The sequence below is a fragment of the Mchenga conophoros genome, linkage group LG3 (genome assembly GCF_057382185.1).
Source record: "Mchenga conophoros isolate Kocher_MC1m ecotype Shallow Benthic linkage group LG3, M_conophoros_male_GT1.1, whole genome shotgun sequence".
Classification (NCBI taxonomy): domain Eukaryota; kingdom Metazoa; phylum Chordata; class Actinopteri; order Cichliformes; family Cichlidae; genus Mchenga; species Mchenga conophoros.
The window spans coordinates 4,589,681-4,611,467 of NC_140528.1; the positions used below are offsets into that span (position 1 = coordinate 4,589,681).

At 38.3% G+C, this 21,787-nt stretch overlaps 1 protein-coding gene across 1 annotated transcript; it reads right to left on the reverse strand.

Moving 5' to 3' along the window:
- Positions 1–238: 238 nt before the first annotated feature.
- On the reverse strand, positions 239–9,083 carry LOC146577044 (uncharacterized). Its single transcript, XM_085269685.1, has 4 exons — positions 8,300–9,083; positions 2,700–7,318; positions 928–1,044; positions 239–811 (listed from the first exon to the last, which is right to left on the reverse strand). Exons 1-3 carry the CDS (start codon positions 9,081–9,083, stop codon positions 1,039–1,041), a joined length of 5,409 nt encoding a protein of 1,802 aa, XP_085125811.1. The 3' UTR covers positions 239–811; positions 928–1,038.
- Positions 9,084–21,787: the final 12,704 nt, after the last annotated feature.

The window sequence follows — 21,787 nt, forward strand, 5'->3', positions numbered from 1 at the left end:
AGTTACCACATTTCTGGTCATATGACATCCCGAGTGCCCACTTAAAAAAAATCCCCACAGTTAATTCAACATTAGAACAAAATAAAAATATCCATCCATCCATCCATTCGCTTCCGCTTATCCTTTCCAGGGTCGCGGGGGGCGCTGGAGCCTATCCCAGCTGTCATAGGGCGAAAGGCGGGGTACACCCTGGACAGGTCGCCAGTCTGTCACAGGGCCAACACACAGGGACAGACAACCATTCACACTCACATTCACTCGCACATTCACACCTAGTGACAATTTGGATTAATCAATTAACCTATCCCCACAAATAAAAAAATAAAAATATGTTAAAGAAAAAAAGGTTTGCTCTGTGATGAAATACTAAATAAGCATACATTGTACAGAGCACTAACAATGACAACAATCCTTTAGCCTGTTGATCAGAGAGAGGCAGTCATTATGTCCATTTAAAACCTGTAATCACAGAGCACATCGTTTCTGTGAAACTATGAAGTCCCATATGATCCTCATAATGTCCAGTGACTTCAGAGTGGATCCTCCCTGTCATCCGGCCACAGTTTGATGTGTGGCAAGCAGCACAGAAGCAGGATAGCTGAGGACTTTAAAAGAAGAGCAGAAAACAGGAATATGTAGTTGTAAATGTAAATATCAGTGATACTTGTCTTGTCAAAGGGAATAAAATAATGAAAATGTTAACTTACACACTCATTTAGGGAGGATCTTGACACTGCACAGAGGAGGCACAGTCAGTCTGACAATGATGGTGATCTCCAGGGATGTTTTCCTGCAGCAACATTCCTGCCAACTGGCCGTATGATCCAGAGTAGTGGGTTTGTAATGAACAGAAAGGTGTATATGTTAGGTAGTGTGCACTCAGAGCTGGTCCTAAGAAACAAACACATCCTGTAATAAACTGAATACCTGTAGTAGTGCTGCTGCAAATATGAAGCCCTTCTATCATGAGTGGTTTCAAAGAAGGTGTTTTGGAGGCTCAGTCACAGAAACTGTGCCGTCTGTTCAGTCCTGAGTGTCTCAGCTCTGAAGGGGATGGATCACAGAGGGAAACACCTGAGTACAGACATTACAATACACTCTAACACTCCTAAGGTCAAGTGAAAACACAATTTAAACACTTTACAAAGAATGAATACATGTTTTCATGGAAATTATGTCATTAACCCTTTTTGTTGTGAGTAAATCTCACCGGCTGCTTGTGGGACAAGCTAGAAGGAGGACTTATCACAGAATCTCTCCTGTGCTCCAGATGTGAAGTCTCACGCTCTGATTGTATGGCGATGAAGATGGTGATGATGAAGTTTCTCTGATCTGTGGCATTACAGTTTCTGGCTGCTATGTGCTTCACATTGTTGGATTTTACATGTGAAGCTTGGAGAAGACACAGGAGGACTGTGTCTTGCTTAAAAAAAAAAAAGAAAAAAAAAGGAAACCTAACAGGAAAGGAAACCCCCCCCCCCTCAACTCCCACCGTACCCTCCCCCCCTCCCACTCAACTCCCCAACCTCACACCATCCAATGTCTATACAAATGTAGGGTATCAGCTGGTAACAGAAAGCAAGTGTAACATATGCACTACATATGTAACACTGCTGAAACATTTCTGGCCAGAAATGTGCAGTTATCAACCCAGACCCACCCTGATGATTGCACTGGCCAGAAACATGATAAAAGCTCATAAAAATTTATGTTTCATAGTAAAATTGGTCCAAAAATATAATCGTATACTTTTGAAAAAGTTTAAAGTTTATAACAAACCAAAATAATAACATTTTTGTAAATAGTATTTCAAAATAGAGGCACACATAAAGTGGCTTAACTGTCATTATTGCTGTAATTAGGTTTGTTTGTTTGTTTGTTTGTTTGTTTTTTTAAAAAGCAACCTTTAGTCATTATTGTTCTCTCAGAAACAATGAAGAAGCTGTTGAACATTTATGTGTTGTGTAGGCAATCCTCTGGTCCACCCTCCCTCCCTCCCAGCCACAGTGAGACTGGGGCAGCCTGGCAGGATGTTGAAGCCTGGCTGCAGAGAGGATATGCCTACACTATTCATTTTAAACTGCTATATTTTATTTTTCTGACATTTATAGGTTACTGTTAGTGAATTTTAGATTTTCTGTAATAAATAAAATTGTCATCTTTTACTGATATCATTACTTAATTCATGTAATTGTATTTTATGTAAACAATTCAAACATTATACTGCAATGCAGGGCGTCAACTTTTAAATATCGCTCTACTTTATGTCTGTGAAGGTTCTCAGTCATCCAGGTCATCGTAGTCAAAGGAGCTTGCAAAGAAAAGCGTCTGGACTTCTTTCTGGAGTTCAAGCATCGCTCTACTTTCTTAAGTCATTCAAAAATATAGATATTACTTACTGTATTCAAAGATCTAGATCATGAATCATCACAGGACAATACACAGTATACTGGGTCATGGTAACTATGGTAGGTCTTCATGACTCCAGAATGGAGACATCGATCTGACTGAGAAATGAAAATTAGGTCAAGCAGTGTGTTCTTCTCTGTGGTAGGGGCAGTGATGACCTGTGCGTATCCCCTAGACTCAAACAGCTCCAGGATTGGTTTGTTTGCACTGGATAAAACATTCTCATTAAAATCACCACAAACTATGATGGGATGACAGTCCATGATCTCCAATGAGTCTAATAGGCTTACCAGGTTTTTCAGGAATGGCCTCAGAGTGTAGTCTGGAGGTCTGTATACAACTGCAATCAGAGCACTGACTGGTGCTTCAACCTTTAAAGCCAGAAATTCAAGGTCAGTTACATTATGGATGTACTGTTTTTCATGCACTTGAATGTCACTTTTCACATAAACAGCAACTCCACCACCACTTCTGTTTGCCATCTGGGGAAAGTTTGTGTAGGACAGGTGTCTGTTGCGTTTGAACAAATTGTAATTTTCCAAGTGGAGACTCTCTGCGACAAAAGAGCCCCGCAGGTGTGTTTCTGTTAGGCACAAAACATCTGCTAGACACAATTCATGGTGACTTTTGATGTCATTAATGTGAGCTGGCAGTCCCTCTGTATTATGATGAACAATGGTGAAAACCTCTGACCTGCTCAGTGTTTGCCTCACGTGTAGAAGAGGCATCATGTCATCAAGGTTGGCTTGTCTCATGTTCTCAAGCGCTGCAGTGATTTCTGGGTTGGTGAATATTTTTTTCTCCTCCATATCAAGAAGATACAGTCCACTGAGAGACGTCACTCTACTGACAGCTACGTAGGCCATGCCGGGCTCAAAAATGCTCTTAAGAGAGACAACAGCTGATGTAGTTGTCATACCCTGTACCTTATGTATTGTACATGCAAAGGCCAGCTTCACTGGGAACTGTCTTCGTACCACTCCTTTCTGCTTCAGATTCTCCTCTGCTCTCTCAATGTACACCATGTCGTCTGCTGGTGTGCGGTTATTCTTTCCAGATGTCTCATTATCCATTTTAAGTCCAAGCTTGATGATGTGTTGGTCGTTTTCAGAGTGAACTACTCTAAGTAGTATTCCAAAAGCTCCATTAACCAAACCATTTTGTATGTCAATGTTTCTGGTGAGCATGACACGAGCTCCTTCTGCAACTTTCAGTGTGTCTGGTAACTCGTTTTTACCTCCTTTCAATGGTCTGTCTTGAAGTGCCATTCTGCCAGTTCTAGGATCTTTTCTATAATCATCTGCATGGATGTCAATGATATGAGTGTGGAGCAGAGCCAGTGTTGCAGAGTTGTGTGCATCCACTTCTTTATTAGTTGCAAAAATGTGCAACGCATCAGTTGGACAATGGGCTGGTTCAGTTATGGCCTGTAACAACAAATCTCTATCTGCTTCGCAAAGCTCATCCAACTTTCCTTTCACACGAATTCTGTTCAGCATCTCTGCAAAGACAACATCATCTTTCTGACGCATAATCTCAGTCAGAGTGATCATCTGAAAATGCTCCCCCCACAGGTCGATCTCAGACGGGTCGTGCACACAGAGAGGTTTAGACTGTCGCACTGGGGGTAGCTGATAGAAGTCTCCGACAGCAATGACTGACATGCCTCCAAAGGGTCTCCGAGTCCCTTTGATCTGTTTGAGTTTGCTCAGTATCTTAGATGCTTCTGAGTAGATGCATTTGATAAGATGTGATTTTCCTGTTCCAGCACCACCATTAATATAAAAGAAAAACTGCTCTGGATTTAGAGCACAGACTCTTTTAATGCACCAGTCTCTAACTGCATAAAATATGCAGGCTTGCTTCTTGTTCAGATTCTGAAACATCTGACGTAACAATGTGGGATCAATAGCAGGGGGTTCCCTGATGGCTCTGACTTCTGTTGAAGCATCAGCCTGACGGCTGTAGTCGGGCACATCTTCCTGTTCATTTTCATTGTCTCGCTCTCTTTCTTGTTCAACAAGTGGCAACCTTACGAGATCTGATTCAGGTGCCAGATTACACCATTCGTCAGTCACACCTCTGTTCTGCTCATATTCCTCAACAGCGCTCTCGATCTCCTCACTGTTTTTCTCATATTTTTCTCTGTTTCTTTTGACAATGTGTTGCACGTACTCAAGATGGTCAGTACCTGGTAGCTGTACACAGCCAGCACCATAGAAAGCCTGATAGGTTGGCAACGATGGTGTTTTCAGTTCGTGGTCTGAACGATGAGGAAGGTACAGTTTAAGCAGTCTTCCGTAATATTGCTCTGGATGTTTTTCTTGTGAGCAGCGGTGAAATCTGATGATAGCAGGCTTATTGTTTTTGCGCCTTTGCACAAACCCCATCTCATTGAGAAGGGGCAAAACATCTTTACCTTTTTTCTGTTGGCCATAGACAATCCTGCAAGTAGCAGCAAAGTCTGCCATGCACATCTCCTCATACTCTGGTGTTTCAGGTCTGGCTTTGTATTTGTCATTCAAAGATGTCATCCAAACATTGGAAGACTCAGGTGTTGTGTTGTCCAGAACTGACAGGGGACGACTCATTTTCACAGGATTATCATCAGTTGGAATGAATATTACAGCACGTGAGCATTGCTTCATGTGAAGACCACATGCACGAGCAACACACTCCTGTGCACTGATCTCTCGCTTCTTTGAATATGCCTGCATGACGGCTCTCATTTCATCGCACTCATTTACACTGTCCTTATGGGAGTTCTCAATGACAGTTTTCAGGTACTCAGATAGCCCGCCCTCTTTTTTTGATATATATTTCATTAAATAATTTGCAGCACCAAAAGCATCTAAAACAAAGCTTATGTCGATATTACTGTTCCAGGCTTCAAGCAGATGTGGATTATAGCCGTTTATCCAAGAGTCTTTTGGATCACGCTTTAGTATGATCGTACTCCTCATGTTCATTTTATTCAGGTATCTCTCATATTCTGCATGTGTCAACTTGCATCTTTCCAAGAGCTGCTCTAAACTCATGGAAGCAGTTTCAGGTTCATTCAGCAGCTGGTTCAGTGGTCTGAGCTTGTTCTTTGCCGTTTCTACTTCCAGTGCATCATCCTCACTGGGTCTTGTGATCATTGTCTCATTGCAGGGTGGTTTGGGAAAACCAAAACGGCACCCGGAGCTTAAACTCCTAAAGCACGTCTTTGTGTGGTTCTTACTGTGTTTTTGCACTTCTGTTACTTTTTTGTACAGTTCAGGTTGTTTATGTGGATCAGGCAGCTGAGCTGTGATGTATTTGTTTATAAAATCAAGAACAGTTTGCTCATCATCCTCCTCAAACACAGGAGCACCTTCTACCCACAGGAGGCAGTGTATGTGTGGGCTTCCTCTGTGCTGAAACTCAACTCTGTAAAAGTAGTCAATGACTTTGCCAAGTGGCTCTGCGGGAGATAAGAGTAAATCTCTGAATAATGCTTCAACTCTCTTGTCAAACATGCGCATTGTTGTGACAGGATTGCTTCTCAGGATGTCACACTTTGCTGACCAGTCGAGTCCTTCAAAATTCACTTGTTCACCTTGCTGCCTTGTTATTGCCTCGATCACTTCAGGCCAGCGCATTTCAGCAGCTGAAAATGTGCAAAAGAACGTGGGAGTTCCCAACTGTCTGATCATGGCAAAAAGATCTCTTGTTGTTTTCTCCCAATAGGCTGGGGTTCCTCTCAGAGGCTGCATGAATCTCACTGCATCTTTATTTCGCACCAGTTTCTCCACCTCATGTTTATCTTGTAACATGCCTGAGGTTATTTTTCTACCATCTCTGGTCAGAGGCTTTGCCTTCCTTAACTGTACTGTCATGCTGGATGTAGCCAAGTGTATTTCAGTCACAAACTGTGCAAAGAACAAATAGTTTGTGTCTTTGGCAAAACGATCATCAATGCAGAAAAGTCTTGATTTGAAATACCCACTGGGGGATACTTTGATCAGCCTTCTTTCATCAAGTGTGTTTTGGCCTGTAGGAAACTGCACAGGGAAGGCCATGGCCTCCAGTTTAGGTGTTTTGAAAAAACTTATTGGATTGTTTCTCTCTGCAGGAGCAACAGAGTAGATTCCTTCACTGAAACATAATATCTCCTCAGCCACATCAGGGGGCTGCAAACAGGACTCGAGTGCAAAACCACCATTAGTCAGTCCATCTGCTTGCTCTGAATCATCTCTCATCTGTTCATGCGATTGTTCACCATCACAGGGTAACATGTCAATGTCCTGTTCATTTTTATTTTGTGCTTCACTCAGTGCATTTTTCTCACAGCTGTCAATTTCCATTAAATCAGCCTCATCATAATCGTCCTCATTCATGTTTTCATCATCATCATCATCATCATCTTCATCAGGAAGTGTTGGATCACACAGCTCAGCATCATCTCTGATGCTCACATCCTTATACTGTGGGTGAATCTGCTTGAGTTTATGCAGTGCTTGCACAAGTTTAGACCAGCTTACAGTCTGAAACAGCTGATGACCTTTGTAAGACAAGCGTCTCTTCAGTTTTATTCTCATGACCTGAGAATTAATTCTCAATCGAGGCAATGCTTCAACAGTTTCCTGTACCTCGGATGGGACACAGACCACATTTCCTCTAATTGCTCTTTGTCTGCCTTTGGGAAGAGGAATGATCTTGGCAAATGGTATGCACTTGGCTATGAGATGTCTCTCCAGTATGTTGAGATCAGACAGTTCAGGTGGAGTATCAGCAAGATCCAGTTTATTGGCAACAGCAAGTGCTGGCATGGATCCATTTTTAAGATGATCGTGGCAGGTGTGACAAATCCACTCTCTCTTTCTCTCATCAGGCACATTGCACTGCTCATTTCTGCAGTTTTCATCACAATCATGAACATACTTTCCTGTCAAACATGTTGCAACCACATGTGGGTTTTTGACATACTTTGACCTTGTGCAGGGTCGCACTTGGTTTGGAAATGAAGCCTTGAAGCATACAGTACATGGGTATGATGGTCCAGCTTTGATTTGTGATTTGAACACAGATATGGCCTCGTTGATCACACTGTTGTCACTCTCTTGGGTTTGTCTGTTCACCCATCTGTATTTCCTTTTTATTTTCATTGCACATCTCATGTTGTGCATAATCCTGAATGCAAGATTACTTTGATACCTGTCTCGCATTAGTTGTTTCATTAGTTGTCTGTGTCTTACTCTGAATGCGTTATCACGTGCATAACGCTGAGTCACTCGAGATCTCTGTCTCTCTCTGAATTCAGGGTTTTCTTGATACCTTTTAGTGATATAGTTTTTTTGTTTTTGTCTAAATTCAGCATTGTCACAGTAGCGTCTTTTAATATATTGTTGTTGTTTCTTTCTGAATTCATCGTTCTCACAGTAGCGTCTTTTAATATATTGTTGTTGTTTCTTTCTAACTGTAGCATTCTCAGAAAAACGTTTTTTAACATATTGTTTTTGTTTCTTTCTGAATTCATCATTTTCACAGTAACGTCTTCTAATATATCTCTGTTGTTTCTGTCTCAATTCATCATTCTCACAATAACGTCTTTTCATATACTGTTGTTTTTTCTGTCTGACTTCAGGATTGTTTTTATATGCCTCGCTTGTGCAAGACTTTTTCTTTTCTTTGTACTCTTTGTTTGAAGCATACTTTTGTCGTTCTTTCCTTTTTTGGTTTTCTTTTCTCTGATTTCTGGGTTTCTCTGATGCCATTAATCTTCTTTTCATTTTGTGCCTTTGTTGTTTATTAACTTTTTTCAGTTTTTGTAAAACTATATCAGAAAGATCACAGGAAGCAACATTTGTTATTGCAGCATTTGATTGACATAAAAAAGCATCCCTTGATGGAAGGAAACTTAATTCACTGCATAGTTCTTCAGTTGGTATATTAGGAGGTTCATTCTGATCTTCATATGATGTGAACTGAGTCACGTGAACTTCTTTTTGTTTCACCGGTGGCGTACAAATGGACATTTGACAAAAGATGTTCTCAGTCAGATCAGTCGTTGTGTTTCTCCTTGGAGTAGAGGAGTTTGCTTCATCAACAGTTGTATCAGAGTGAGTAGATCCCACAGCAGTGGCAGCTGTTGGTCTGCAGACTGTGTCTGTGATAGTATCACTCAGGTTGACTGTGCTCATACTGTAGAACTGCACAGGCTTCAGTTCATAGTTACAAGAGGGTGATATCTCCATCATTTCATAAGAATCTTGGAGCCTCTTAATCATGTCACTGAGGAGTGTGAATTTCAGCATCACAGCTGTACCACGATTACGTGACTGTAGTAGTAGAGGAAGACCAATGGGTGTTCTGGGGTGTGGGTCAAAGAAACCATATATGCCTGATGTGGATCTGAACACTGCGATACACAATCCACTCATAATCAATAAGGCATACTGCACATCTGACAACAGGCAGCTCAGTCCTGCTTCTAAGCTGAGAAAGGTATCTACTGCTTCCTCTGGAGGTTCTTCAAATGTCCCATACCGGGAAGGCTGTGTCATGTCGACATCATACATAGACCAGCGAGCATCAACTTTGTCTGGCAGCTCATCGGTTGCCAAATGAATATTTTTAGGAAATCTTTTCTTGGCCTCTTTGTACATCACATCACCTTTATCCAAGACCAGATTAAGGTCAGCTGTAGTCATGTTTTCATTCTCATGAAGGAATGCAAGAAATGTGAGTGAGTTGCATGTGCACTGCTTGTTTCTGGAGTCTCCATATTTAGGATGTGCCTGGCTGTGAGATGCACAGACAAGTGTAATAGAGGGCTGGTTTTCAAGGTTCACTCTTTCTGCATGAGATGGTCCTGCCACATCACTGTGACAGCCTCTTTTCAAAAAGTCAGCATAACCCACCTGTGGGGCACTTGACACCTCATGTTGTTCATTAACTTTATGCTGCAGTCCACTCTTTACAGCATCAGCATAAGATACCTGTTGTACATGTGCAGGAACATGTTGACCTGCCTGTTTGACACTGTCAGAATTGGTCTTTGTAGACACACTATCTTCTGCAGAGCTCTGAGGAAAATCAAACTCAGCTTGTTCACATGTTGGTATTTTGTGAAACTCATGAAACTTTTTCCAGCGTTGTTTTGCAGCTTGTGACTTTTTCTGCTTCCTTGGCATTTTCACACACCTGCAAGTGTTTCTTAGTCTTTAGAAAATATGTTCACAAGATAAGAGTGGCACACACCAGGAGATGTTGTCTTTGTTTTTATATTTCAGTTTTTATTTGTCTTAAACAGTTGTCTTTCGTTTGACAGTTTGTTCTTCAGTTGAGAGAATATTATGCACTCTCTTTATTGGCTTGGCATTTTTCAGCAGCAAGCCAAGAGTGAAAAACAGGTAGAGAGAAAATTTAGAAGAGAGAACAGGCAGAGCAGGAGAGACACGGCTGGGAAATCACAATCAAACCGTGAATTAGTTTTCTTTGTTTGTTCAGTTTGTTCTCAGGTAGAGGCAATATATGCACTCTTTATTGCTTTAATGGCTTGGCGTTTTTCAGCAGCAAGCCAAGAGTGAAAAACAGGTAGAGAGAAAATTTAGCAGAGAGAACAGACAGAGCAGGAGAGACACGGCTTTAAATCAAACCGCAAAAGGATTGTTGGTTTGGCAAAATTTCTCACAAACCACAGAGTGAAATACAGATGGAAAGAAGGCAGAGACAATAGGTGGAGCAGGACAGAGGATAGAGGGGTTGGGGGGTTGGGATGTGAGAGAGAAGACTGGAGATCTGGTCCTTGTTCTTCTTCTTCTTCTACACACTCTGAACAAAAAACAAGAAAAAAAATTTTTTATTAAAATTATATCACATGGTAATTGTATGAACTAAATGTGACTACTGCAAAAGGACAAAACAAATATTCAAGCTAAACTGTTGTCGGCTGCCATGTGCAAAAAGTTGCATAATTGGGCACTTTTTAAAAGAATAAATATTTAATTAAATTCAGCAATAATATTTTTAAATACAAATATGATTGAGTGAATCATTAATTAATCACATGTAGTGTGACTACAAAAATGTACGAAAAAAATATTTTAGCCCAATTGTTAAGCTGCACTTATGTGTATTTATTATAAAATTGTGTTTAAAAGGTCTAGCACAAAGTTTGAACCCATCACTTTACAGCTTATATTAGTCATATAATTTTTTTATTTTGGTCTACTTCTCTTACAGTATGTGCACACCTACCAGGCAAAGCACAGTGTCAGTCAGGTTCCTGAAAGAAACGAGAAATAATACGTTAGTTGTCTGTACAGTGTTATCAGACTAACAGAAATACAAAGCCCACACGACATGATACACTGAACTTCTAGTCAGCAGGGTAATTATAGAGTAATATAGCACACCAACTGATACAGCAGTCATTTTACAATTCAAACTAGTTAACTGAAGTATTGCCACTTATGTAAGGCTACTGTTAGACTGTTACTAGCCTTAGCATTGCTGCTAGCGCTAGCATTCCGGCTAGCATTAGCACTTCAGTTAGTGTTAGCATTGCAGCTAGCGTTAGCATTGCAGCTAGCGTTAGCAATGCTGCTAGCGCTAGCAATGCTGCTAGCGCTAGCACTCTTACTGTTAAAACTGAGCCACAATGGCAATAATAAAGCTTACTTTTGTTTCACTGACCGGCAAGAAATATCACAGGAATATTATTTTTGTCAGTTAACAACTGCTAAGGCTAGTGTTAGCACTATAGCTAGCGTTAGCATTGTTGCTAACAGCAAAACGTAATAATAGTATATAAATGATAGCGAAGGTTATTCTTTTTTCTTTCTTCTTTGAATTGTTTTTAACTCTGTTGGACTTGATATGTGAGTTTAAATGTCAAACATGTATTTTTTCCATCATAAAAATAAAACACTGCAGTACTGAGTGTACTGTACTTACCACAGCAGAGAGCAAAGCGGAATGACGACAGTTGGTCCAGTGATAGGTTAAAAACAGATGAGGCGTTCAGGTGGTGCTTGGAAATTTGACCATCAGTTTGAACAGCAATAATGAGCATATACATGTCTGTGTGTTGGTCTCTGTGTGTGACAGACATAGAGAGATAGAGGGAAAAAATACACTATACTAGTGTACAAATTGGTCCTTTTTGCCCAAGTATAAGCGAATGAGTGACATACAGAAAAACAGGGCAACTGGCATTAAATGAGCAAATAAAAAGTATTAAATCTTGAACTGTTTTGTGGGTTTTATTTTAAGACTACTTTGAGTGTATTCGTGGGGAAATAAACTATACAGACTATAAACAGAGACATTAAATGAGATTAGGTTAGTTAAACGTTAGTTAAAAGGTGGGGAAATTAACTACAGACCGATAGATGCTGAGAGCTTTAATTATCCAGTCAGAAAGGATGATTTTGAAGTCATCAACTGACTCCAACTGCCCAGATCTGAAAAACCTTTGTGCCAATCACAATGCTCTACTTAGTTGGCATATACTAACTAGTGACAAACTATTAATCTGTGGCAAAACCCTGTCAAATCTGTCTTATTGTACTTTTGAAAAAGTTAATCTTACTACAATCTAACATTTTTAGGTTTAACCTTGGCAGAGTGAGAGAGAGCTCGTTAAGCAGGCAGGTGTGAGCCTGGTTGCTATAGTGACAATGGCTCCATACACACGACACAGACATGCACCTCACTTTTGCTGCTTAAAATGAACAGAAAAGTCAGGCCGAAACAAATCGTTCCCATATGAAAAGTACAAGTCGTATTGACGAAATTCTTTCACCGTGAGCGACAGCAGCTTCTAGTCTACTGAATTCTCAGTTTTCATGCCTGTGGAGTTTATTATATGGACGTGGTGACAGTGGAAAGACACCATGCTCTTCTGATTTTCAAACGAACCTTCTGAGCCATTTTAACATTAGAGTCTATGGAAGAGTTGGAGGGAGGAGGCTGCGCATTGGTGACATTTATGAAAGAACCATAACACCTAGGACAATAGTAAACACATTGGATGAAAGAGGACAGCGATGGCTACGTTTTGAGGGTAAAATCATACCTGTAGAGCAAACGCTGCGGACACAGCAGCAGTTTTAAAAAAGATTTTAAGATTAATTTTTTTGCTCCTCTCACTCTAGCAGTTGAGCTGTCTCACTCTAGCCCCAACATTCCGTCCCATACACACCCATTATAAATTTTGAAACGGGTGAAAAAACATCATGAAACTTAAACTGGAACTGAAGAAAAAGTATAATAGATATTGAAAAGATAAATACAAGTTGAATAGTTGAATGTCTTGTCTTCGTTTTAAAGTTTGAATGGTGGCTCTATGTCAATGTATGTGGAAGTAGTAAGAGTTTAAAAATGAATAAGTTGAATGAGAATTTGAAGGGTCTCCCCATTGAAATACATGGGAAATTTTGGGAAATTTTTGTTGAATAAAGTTGAATAAAATTAAAAATATAAATGTTAAAAATATGAAAAATAGAAGCAGTGTTGTTCAAAAGAATAGGAATCTAACGGTGTTTGAATGGTTTTTCTAAGTTGAACGGTTTTGAAGGAGTAGGATTACAAAAAACGTACGGAATACAGAATAAAATATAATAATAACTAGAAAGTGCATTTTCTGAAGAAACTGCAGTGTGAATGCTTGAATCTGAATGTATGCACTGAAATGAATTAATTGCTGAATTTTGAGTTAAAAATGTTGAATGATAAAAAAAAAAAAACCGAATTTAACGTGAAAACAAAAGTGCTGAACTGCTAAAAGCTGAAGGTTACACAGAAGAAGAAGTTGGAAAAAAGCTGAAAATGTTTTAATTGTAAATTAGAAAAATCTAAGAAATGAGAAAAGAAACTTTAGAGTCAGAAAACACCTGAATGAATATTAAAAGTTCATATTCTTTGAATCACTGAATGACTAAAATGTGAGCCCTCCACTTGGATCCACACAGTTTTAAAGGTTTACATCTCTGAGCTTTTGAAAGACACGGTGTTGGAAAGAGAAGAACGATGGATACGTTTTGAGGGTAAAATGATGGCTGTAGAGCAAACACTGTGGACACAGCAGCAGTTGAAAGAGAAGTGTTTAAGATGAATCTTGGCAGAGTGAGAGAGAGCTCGTTAAGCAGGCAGGCGTGAGCCTGGTTGCTATAGTGACTGCACCCAATGGCTCCATACACGGACACAGACATGCACCTCACTTTTGCTGCTTAAAATGAACAGAAAAGTCAGCCCCAAACAAATCGCTCCCAAATGAAAAGTACAAGTCGTATTGACGAAATTCTTTCACCGTGAGCGACAGCAATGTCTAGTCTACTGAATTCTCAGTTTTCATGCCTGTGGAGTTTATTATATGGACGTGGTGACAGTGTAAAGACACCCTGTACTTCTGATTTTCAAACGAACCTTCTGAGCCATTTTAACATTAGAGTCTATGGAAGAGTTGGAGGGAGGAGGCTGTGCATTGGTGACATTTATAAAAGAACCATAACACCTAGTACAATAGTAAACACATTGGATGAAAGAGGACAGCGATGGCTACGTTTTGAGGGTAAAATCATACCTGTACAGTAAACGCTGTGGACACAGCAGCAGTTTTAAAAAAGATTTTAAGATTAATTTTTTTGCTCCTCTCACTCTAGCAGTTGAGCTGTCTCACTCTAGCCCCAACATTCCGTCCCATACACACCCATTATAAACTCTGAAACGGGTGAAAAGACATCATGAAACTTAAACTGGAACTGAAGAAAAAGTATAATAGATATTGAAAAGATAAATACAAGTTGGATAGTTGAACGTCTTGTCTTCGTTTTAAAGTTTGAATGGTGGCTCTACGTCAATGTATGTAGAAGTAGATACAGTTTAAAGAAGAGTAAGTTGAATGAGAATTTGAAGCGTCTCTCCATTGAAATACATGGGAAATTTTTGTTGAAAAAAGTTGAATAATTTTAAAAATATAAATGTTAAAAATGAGAAAAATAGAAGCAGTCATGTCCAAAAGAAGAGGAATCTAACGGTGTTTGAATGGTTTTTCTAAGTTGAACGGTTTTGAAGGAGATAGAGTACAAAAAACGTACGGAATAGATAATAAAATAGTTTAAAGATTAGAAGAACAATACTGTGAATGCTTTTCAAGCATTCACACTAATAATAATAAAGATTAGAAGAACAATACTGTGAATGCTTTTCAAGCATTCACACTAACTAGAAAGTGCATTTTCTGAAGAAACTGCAGTGTGAATGCTTGAATCTGAATGTATGCACTGAAATGAATTAATTGCTGAATTTTGAGTTAAAAATATTAAATGAAATTTTAAAAAAACAAACAAAAAAAACCAAATTTAACCTGAAAACAAAGGTGCTGAACTGCTAAAAGCTGAAGGTTACACAGAAGAAGAAGTTGGAAAAAAGCTGAAAATGTTTTAATTGTAAATGAGAAAACCCTAAGAAATGAGAAAATAACATTTAGAGTCAGAAAACATCTGAATGAATATTAAAAGGTCATATTCTTTGAATCACTGAATGACTAAAATGTGATCCCTCTGCTTGGATCCACACAGTTTAAAAAATGTAAAAGTCTGAGCTTTGAAAACCAGTGTTGGAAAGAGAACAACGATGGCGACGTTTTGAGGGTAAAATGATGGCTTTAACACTGTGGACACAGCAGCAGTTGAAAGAGAAGTGTTTAAGATGAATCTTGGCAGAGAGAGAGAGAGAGCTCGTTAAGCAGGCAGGTGTGAGCCTGGTTGCTATAGTGACTGCACCCAAGGGCTCCATACACACGTACACAGACATGCGCCTCACTTTTGCTGCTTAAAATGAACAGAAAAGTCAGGCCGAAACAAATCGCTCCCAAATGAAAAGTAAAAGTCGTATTGACAAAATTCTTTCACCGTGAGCGACAGCAATGTCTAGTCTACCTAATTCTCAGTTTTCATGCCTGTGGAGCTTATTATATGGACGTGGTGACAGTGGAAAGACACCATGCTCTTCTGATTTTCAAACGAACCTTCTGAGCCATTTTAACATTAGAGTCTATGGAAGAGTTGGAGGGAGGAGGCTGTGCATTGGTGACATTTATGAAAGAACCATAACACCTAGGACAATAGTAAACACATTGGATGAAAGAGGACAGCGATGGCTACGTTTTGAGGGTAAAATCATACCTGTAGAGCAAACGCTGCGGACACAGCAGCAGTTTTAAAAAAGATTTTAAGATTAATTTTTTTGCTCCTCTCACTCTAGCAGTTGAGCTGTCTCACTCTAGCCCCAACATTCCGTCCCATACACACCCATTATAAACTCTGAAACGGGTGAAAAAACATCATGAAACTTAAACTGGAACTGAAGAAAAAGTATAATAGATATTGAAAAGATAAATACAAGTTGAATAGTTGAATGTCTTGTCTTCGTTTTAAAGTTTGAATGGTGGCTCTATGTCAATGTATGTGGAAGTAGTAAGAGTTTAAAAATGAGTAAGTTGAATGAGAATTTGAAGGGTCTCCCCATTGAAATACATGGGAAATTTTTGTTGAATAAAGTTGAATAAAATTAAAAATATAAATGTTAAAAATGAGAAAAATAGAAGCAGTCATGTCCAAAAGAATAGGAATCTAACGGTGTTTGAATGGTTTTTCTAAGTTGAACGGTTTTGAAGGAGTAGGCTTTCAAAAAACGTACGGAATAGATAATAATAAAATAGAATAAAGATTAGAAGAACAATACTGTGAATGCTTTTCAAGCATTCACACTAATAATAATAACTAGAAAGTGCATTTTCTGAAGAAACTGCAGTGTGAATGCTTGAATCTGAATGTATGCATTGAAATGAAATAATTACTGAATGTAAGTTAAAAATTTTGAATGAGATAAAAAAAAAAACCCGAATTTAACCTGAAAACAAAAGTGCTGAACTGCTAAAAGCTGAAGGTTACACAGAAGAAGAAGTTGGAAAAAAGCTGAAAATGTTTTAATTGTAAATTAGAAAAACCTAAGAAATGAGAAAAGAACATTTAGAGTCAGAAAACATCTGAAAGAATATTAAAAGGTCATATTCTTTGAATCACTGAATGACTAAAATGTGATCCCTCCACTTGGACCCACACAGTTTAAAAAGTTGACATCTCTGAGCTTTGAAAGACAAGATGTTGGAAAAAGAACAACGATGGCGACGTTTTGAGGGTAAAATGATGGCTTTAACACTGTGGACACAGCAGCCGTTGAAAGAGAAGTGTTTAAGATTAATTTTGGCAGAGTGGCAGAGAGAGCTCGTTAAGCAGGCAGGTGTGAGCCTGGTTGCTATAGTGACTGCACCCAATGGCTCCATACACACGGACACAGACATGCACCTCACTTTTGCTGCTTAAAATGAACAGAAAAGTCAGGCCGAAACAAATCGCTCCCAAATGAAAAGTAAAAGTCGTATTGACAAAATTCTTTCACCGTGAGCGACAGCAATGTCTAGTCTACCTAATTCTCAGTTTTCATGCCTGTGGAGTTTATTATATGGACGTGGTGACAGTGGAAAGACACCATGCTCTTCTGATTTTCAAACGAACCTTCTGAGCCATTTTAACATTAGAGTCTATGGAAGAGTTGGAGGGAGGAGGCTGTGCATTGGTGACATTTATGAAAGAACCATAACACCTAGTACAATAGTAAACACATTGGATGAAAGAGGACAGCCATGGCTACGTTTTGAGGGTAAAATCATACCTGTAGAGCAAACGCTGCGGACACAGCAGCAGTTTTAAAAAAGATTTTAAGATTAATTTTTTTGCTCCTCTCACTCTAGCAGTTGAGCTGCCTCACTCTAGCCCCAACATTCCGTCCCATACACACCCATTATAAACTCTGAAACGGGTGAAAAAACATCATGAAACTTAAACTGGAACTGAAGAAAAAGTATAATAGATATTGAAAAGATAAATACAAGTTGAATAGTTGAATGTCTTGTCTTCGTTTTAAAGTTTGAATGGTGGCTCTATGTCAATGTATGTGGAAGTAGTAAGAGTTTAAAAATGAGTAAGTTGAATGAGAATTTGAAGGGTCTCCCCATTGAAATACATGGGAAATTTTTGTTGAATAAAGTTGAATAAAATTAAAAATATAAATGTTAAAAATGAGAAAAATAGAAGCAGTCATGTCCAAAATAATAGGAATCTAACGATGTTTGAATGGTTTTTCTAAGTTGAACGGTTTTGAAGGAGTAGGCTTTCAAAAAACGTACGGAAAAATAATAAAATATAACTAGAAAGTGCATTTTCTGAAGAAACTGCAGTGTGAATGCTTGAATCTGAATGTATGCACTGAAATGAATTAATTGCTGAATTTTGAGTTAAAAATATTGAATGAAATTAAAAAAAAAAATCAAAAAATCAAATTTAACCTGAAAACAAAGGTGCTGAACTGCTAAAAGCTGAAGGTTACACAGAAGAAGAAGTTGGAAAAAAGCTGAAAATGCTTTAAATGTAAATTAGAAAACCCTAAGAAATGAGAAAAGAACATTTAGAGTCAGAAAACATCTGAATGAATATTAAAAGGTCATATTCTTTGAATCACTGAATGAAGAAAATGTGATCCCTCCACTTTGATCCACACGGTTTAAAAAGTTTAAATGCCTGAGCTTTGAAAGACAAGATGTTGGAAAGAGAACAATAATGGCGACAATTTGAGGGTAAAATGATGGCTGTAACACTGTGGACACAGCAGCAGTTGAAAGAGAAGTGTTTAAGATGAATCTTGGTACAGTGGCAGGCAGAGCTCGTTAAGCAGGCAGGTGTGAGCCTGGTTGCTATAGTGACCGCACCCAATGGCTCCATACACACGTACACAGACATGCGCCTCACTTTTGCTGCTTAAAATGAACAGAAAAGTCAGGCCGAAACAAATCGTTCCCAAATGAAAAGTAAAAGTCGTATTGACAAAATTCTTTCACCGTGAGCGACAGCAGCTTCTAGTCTACTGAATTCTCAGTTTTCATGCCTGTGGAGTTTATTATATGGACATGGTGACAGTGGAAAGACACCATGCTCTTCTGATTTTCAAACGAACCTTCTGAGCCATTTTAACATTAGAGTCTATGGAAGAGTTGGAGGGAGGAGGCTGTGCATTGGTGACATTTATGAAAGAACCATAACACCTAGGACAATAGTAAACACATTGGATGAAAGAGGACAGCCATGGCTACGTTTTGAGGGTAAAATCATACCTGTAGAGCAAACGCTGCGGACACAGCAGCAGTTTTAAAAAATATTTTAAGATTAATTTTTTTGCTCCTCTCACTCTAGCAGTTGAGCTGCCTCACTCTAGCCCCAACATTCCGTCCCATACACACCCATTATAAACTCTGAAACGGGTGAAAAAACATCATGAAACTTAAACTGGAACTGAAGAAAAAGTATAATAGATATTGAAAAGATAAATACAAGTTGAATAGTTGAATGTCTTGTCTTCGTTTTAAAGTTCGAATGGTGGCTCTATGTCAACGTATGTTGAAGTAGTAAGAGTTTAAAAATGAGTAAGTTGAATGAGAATTTGAAGGGTCTCCCCATTGAAATACATGGGAAATTTTTGTTGAATAAAGTTGAATAAAATTAAAAATATAAATGTTAAAAATGAGAAAAATAGAAGCAATGTTGTCCAAAATAATAGGAATCTAACGATGTTTGAATGGTTTTTCTAAGTTGAACGGTTTTGAAGGAGTAGGCTTTCAAAAAACGTACGGAATACAGAATAAAATATAATAATAAAGATTAGAAGAACAATACTGTGAATGCTTTTCAAGCATTCACACTAACTAGAAAGTGCATTTTCTGAAGAAACTGCAGTGTGAATGCTTGAATCTGAATGTATGCACTGAAATGAATTAATTGCTGAATTTTGAGTTAAAACTTTTTTAATGAGATAAAAAAAAGACCAAATTTAACCTGAAAACAAAAGTGCTGAACTGCTAAAAGCTGAAGATTACACAGAAGAAGAAGTTGGAAAAAAGCTGAAAATGTTTTAATTGTAAATTAGAAAAACCTAAGAAATGAGAAAAGAACATTTAGAGTCAGAAAACATCTGAAAGAATATTAAAAGGTCATATTCTTTGAATCACTGAATGACTAAAATGTGATCCCTCCACTTGGATCCACACAGTTTAAAAAGTTTACATCTCTGAGCTTTGAAAGACAAGATGTTGGAAAGAGAACAACGATGGCGACGTTTTGAGGGTAAAATGATGGCTGTAACACTGTGGAGACAGCAGCAGTTGAAAGAGAAGTGTTTAAGATGAATCTTGGCAGAGTGAGAGAGAGAGCTCGTTAAGCAGGCAGGTGTGAGCCTGGTTGCTATAGTGACTGCACCCAAGGGCTCCATACACACGACACAGACATGCACCTCACTTTTGCTGCTTAAAATGAACAGAAAAGTCAGGCCCAAACAAATCGCTCCCAAATGAAAAGTAAAAGTCGTATTGACAAAATTCTTTCACCGTGAGCGACAGCAATGTCTAGTCTACCTAATTCTCAGTTTTCATGCCTGTGGAGCTTATTATATGGACGTGGTGACAGTGGAAAGACACCATGCTCTTCTGATTTTCAAACGAACCTTCTGAGCCATTTTAACATTAGAGTCTATGGAAGAGTTGGAGGGAGGAGGCTGTGCATTGGTGACATTTATGAAAGAACCATAACACCTAGTACAATAGTAAACACATTGGATGAAAGAGGACAGCGATGGCTACGTTTTGAGGGTAAAATCATACCTGTACAGTAAACGCTGTGGACACAGCAGCAGTTTTAAAAAAGATTTTAAGATTAATTTTTTTGCTCCTCTCACTCTAGCAGTTGAGCTGTCTCACTCTAGCCCCAACATTCCGTCCCATACACACCCATTATAAACTCTGAAACGGGTGAAAAGACATCATGAAACTTAAACTGGAACTGAAGAAAAAGTATAATAGATATTGAAAAGATAAATACAAGTTGAATAGTTGAATGTCTTGTCTTCGTTTTAAAGTTTGAATGGTGGCTCTATGTCAACGTATGTGGAAGTAGTAAGAGTTTAAAAATGAGTAAGTTGAATGAGGATTTGAAGGGTCTCCCCATTGAAATACATTATAAATTTTTGTTGAATAAAGTTGAATAAAATTAAAAATATAAATGTTAAAAATATGAAAAATAGAAGCAGTGTTGTCCAAAAGAATAGGAATCTAACGGTGTTTGAATGGTTTTTCTAAGTTGAACGGTTTTGAAGTTATAGGATTACAAAAAACGTACGGAATACAGAATAAAATATAACTAGAAAGTGCATTTTCTGAAGAAACTGCAGTGTGAATGCTTGAATCTGAATGTATGCACTGAAATGAATTAATTGCTGAATGTTAAGTTAAAAATTCTGAATGAGCTGGAAAATACAGAAATTTTCACCTGAAAACAAAAGTGCAGAACTTTTGAAAGCTGATGTTCACACAGAAGAAGTTGGAATAAAGCTAAACATGTTTAAAATGTAAATAATAAAAAGATGAGTAATGACAAAAGAAAATTTAGAGTCAGAAAACCTCTGAATGAATATTAAAAGTTCAAATTCTTCTAATTGAAATGAACTTAAAAGATGAACAAAAATTCTGGAGAAAATACAAACTTTAATATACAGCATAATGTTTTTCAGACATATACACATGTGTATATCATGTTTAATAGTATTACATACATCAATTTGTTTTGTATGTCATAGAAAATAACATAAAAATCTTAAGTCATATTTTACAGCTTCTTTCTGAAAAGAACTAGTAGAATAAATAAAAATAACTAAATTAAATAACTAAATAAAAAATAATAAGCAAGATATGAAATACATGAAAATTCAACTTTTAAAACCACAATCCTGAACCTTTAAATTGTGTTGGTTTCTTAGAACATGGCTGAACAGCTGTTTCTATCGGTCTACTTAATCTGTCTACACATCTTTTTATTACTCATTCTTCTTTATGTTTTAATGTAAACAGAGTCCACACAGTGGTAAAAGAGAACTGTATAGAGATTTTTGAGTAAAGTCAAATGAAAGCGTAAGGTGGTGACACAGTTTAACACATGCAAATAATCAAATAAACACATTAGTCCTTTTTGTGAACATGGATAAATAAGTATCAATACAGCATTGTTCAGCCATGCCACTAAATGCTTTTTTACACATTGTTTTAACCTGGGCTCAGACACAAAGTCCCAAAATTAGTTAGTCCCTGACTTTGAGTTGTGGTTATCCATCCAGCCATTCGCTTCCGCTTATCCTTTTTCAGGGTCGCGGGGGGCGCTGGAGCCTATCCCAGCTGTCATAGGGCGAAAGGCGGGGTACACCCTGGACAGGTCGCCAGTCTGTCACAGGGCCAACACACAGGGACAGACAA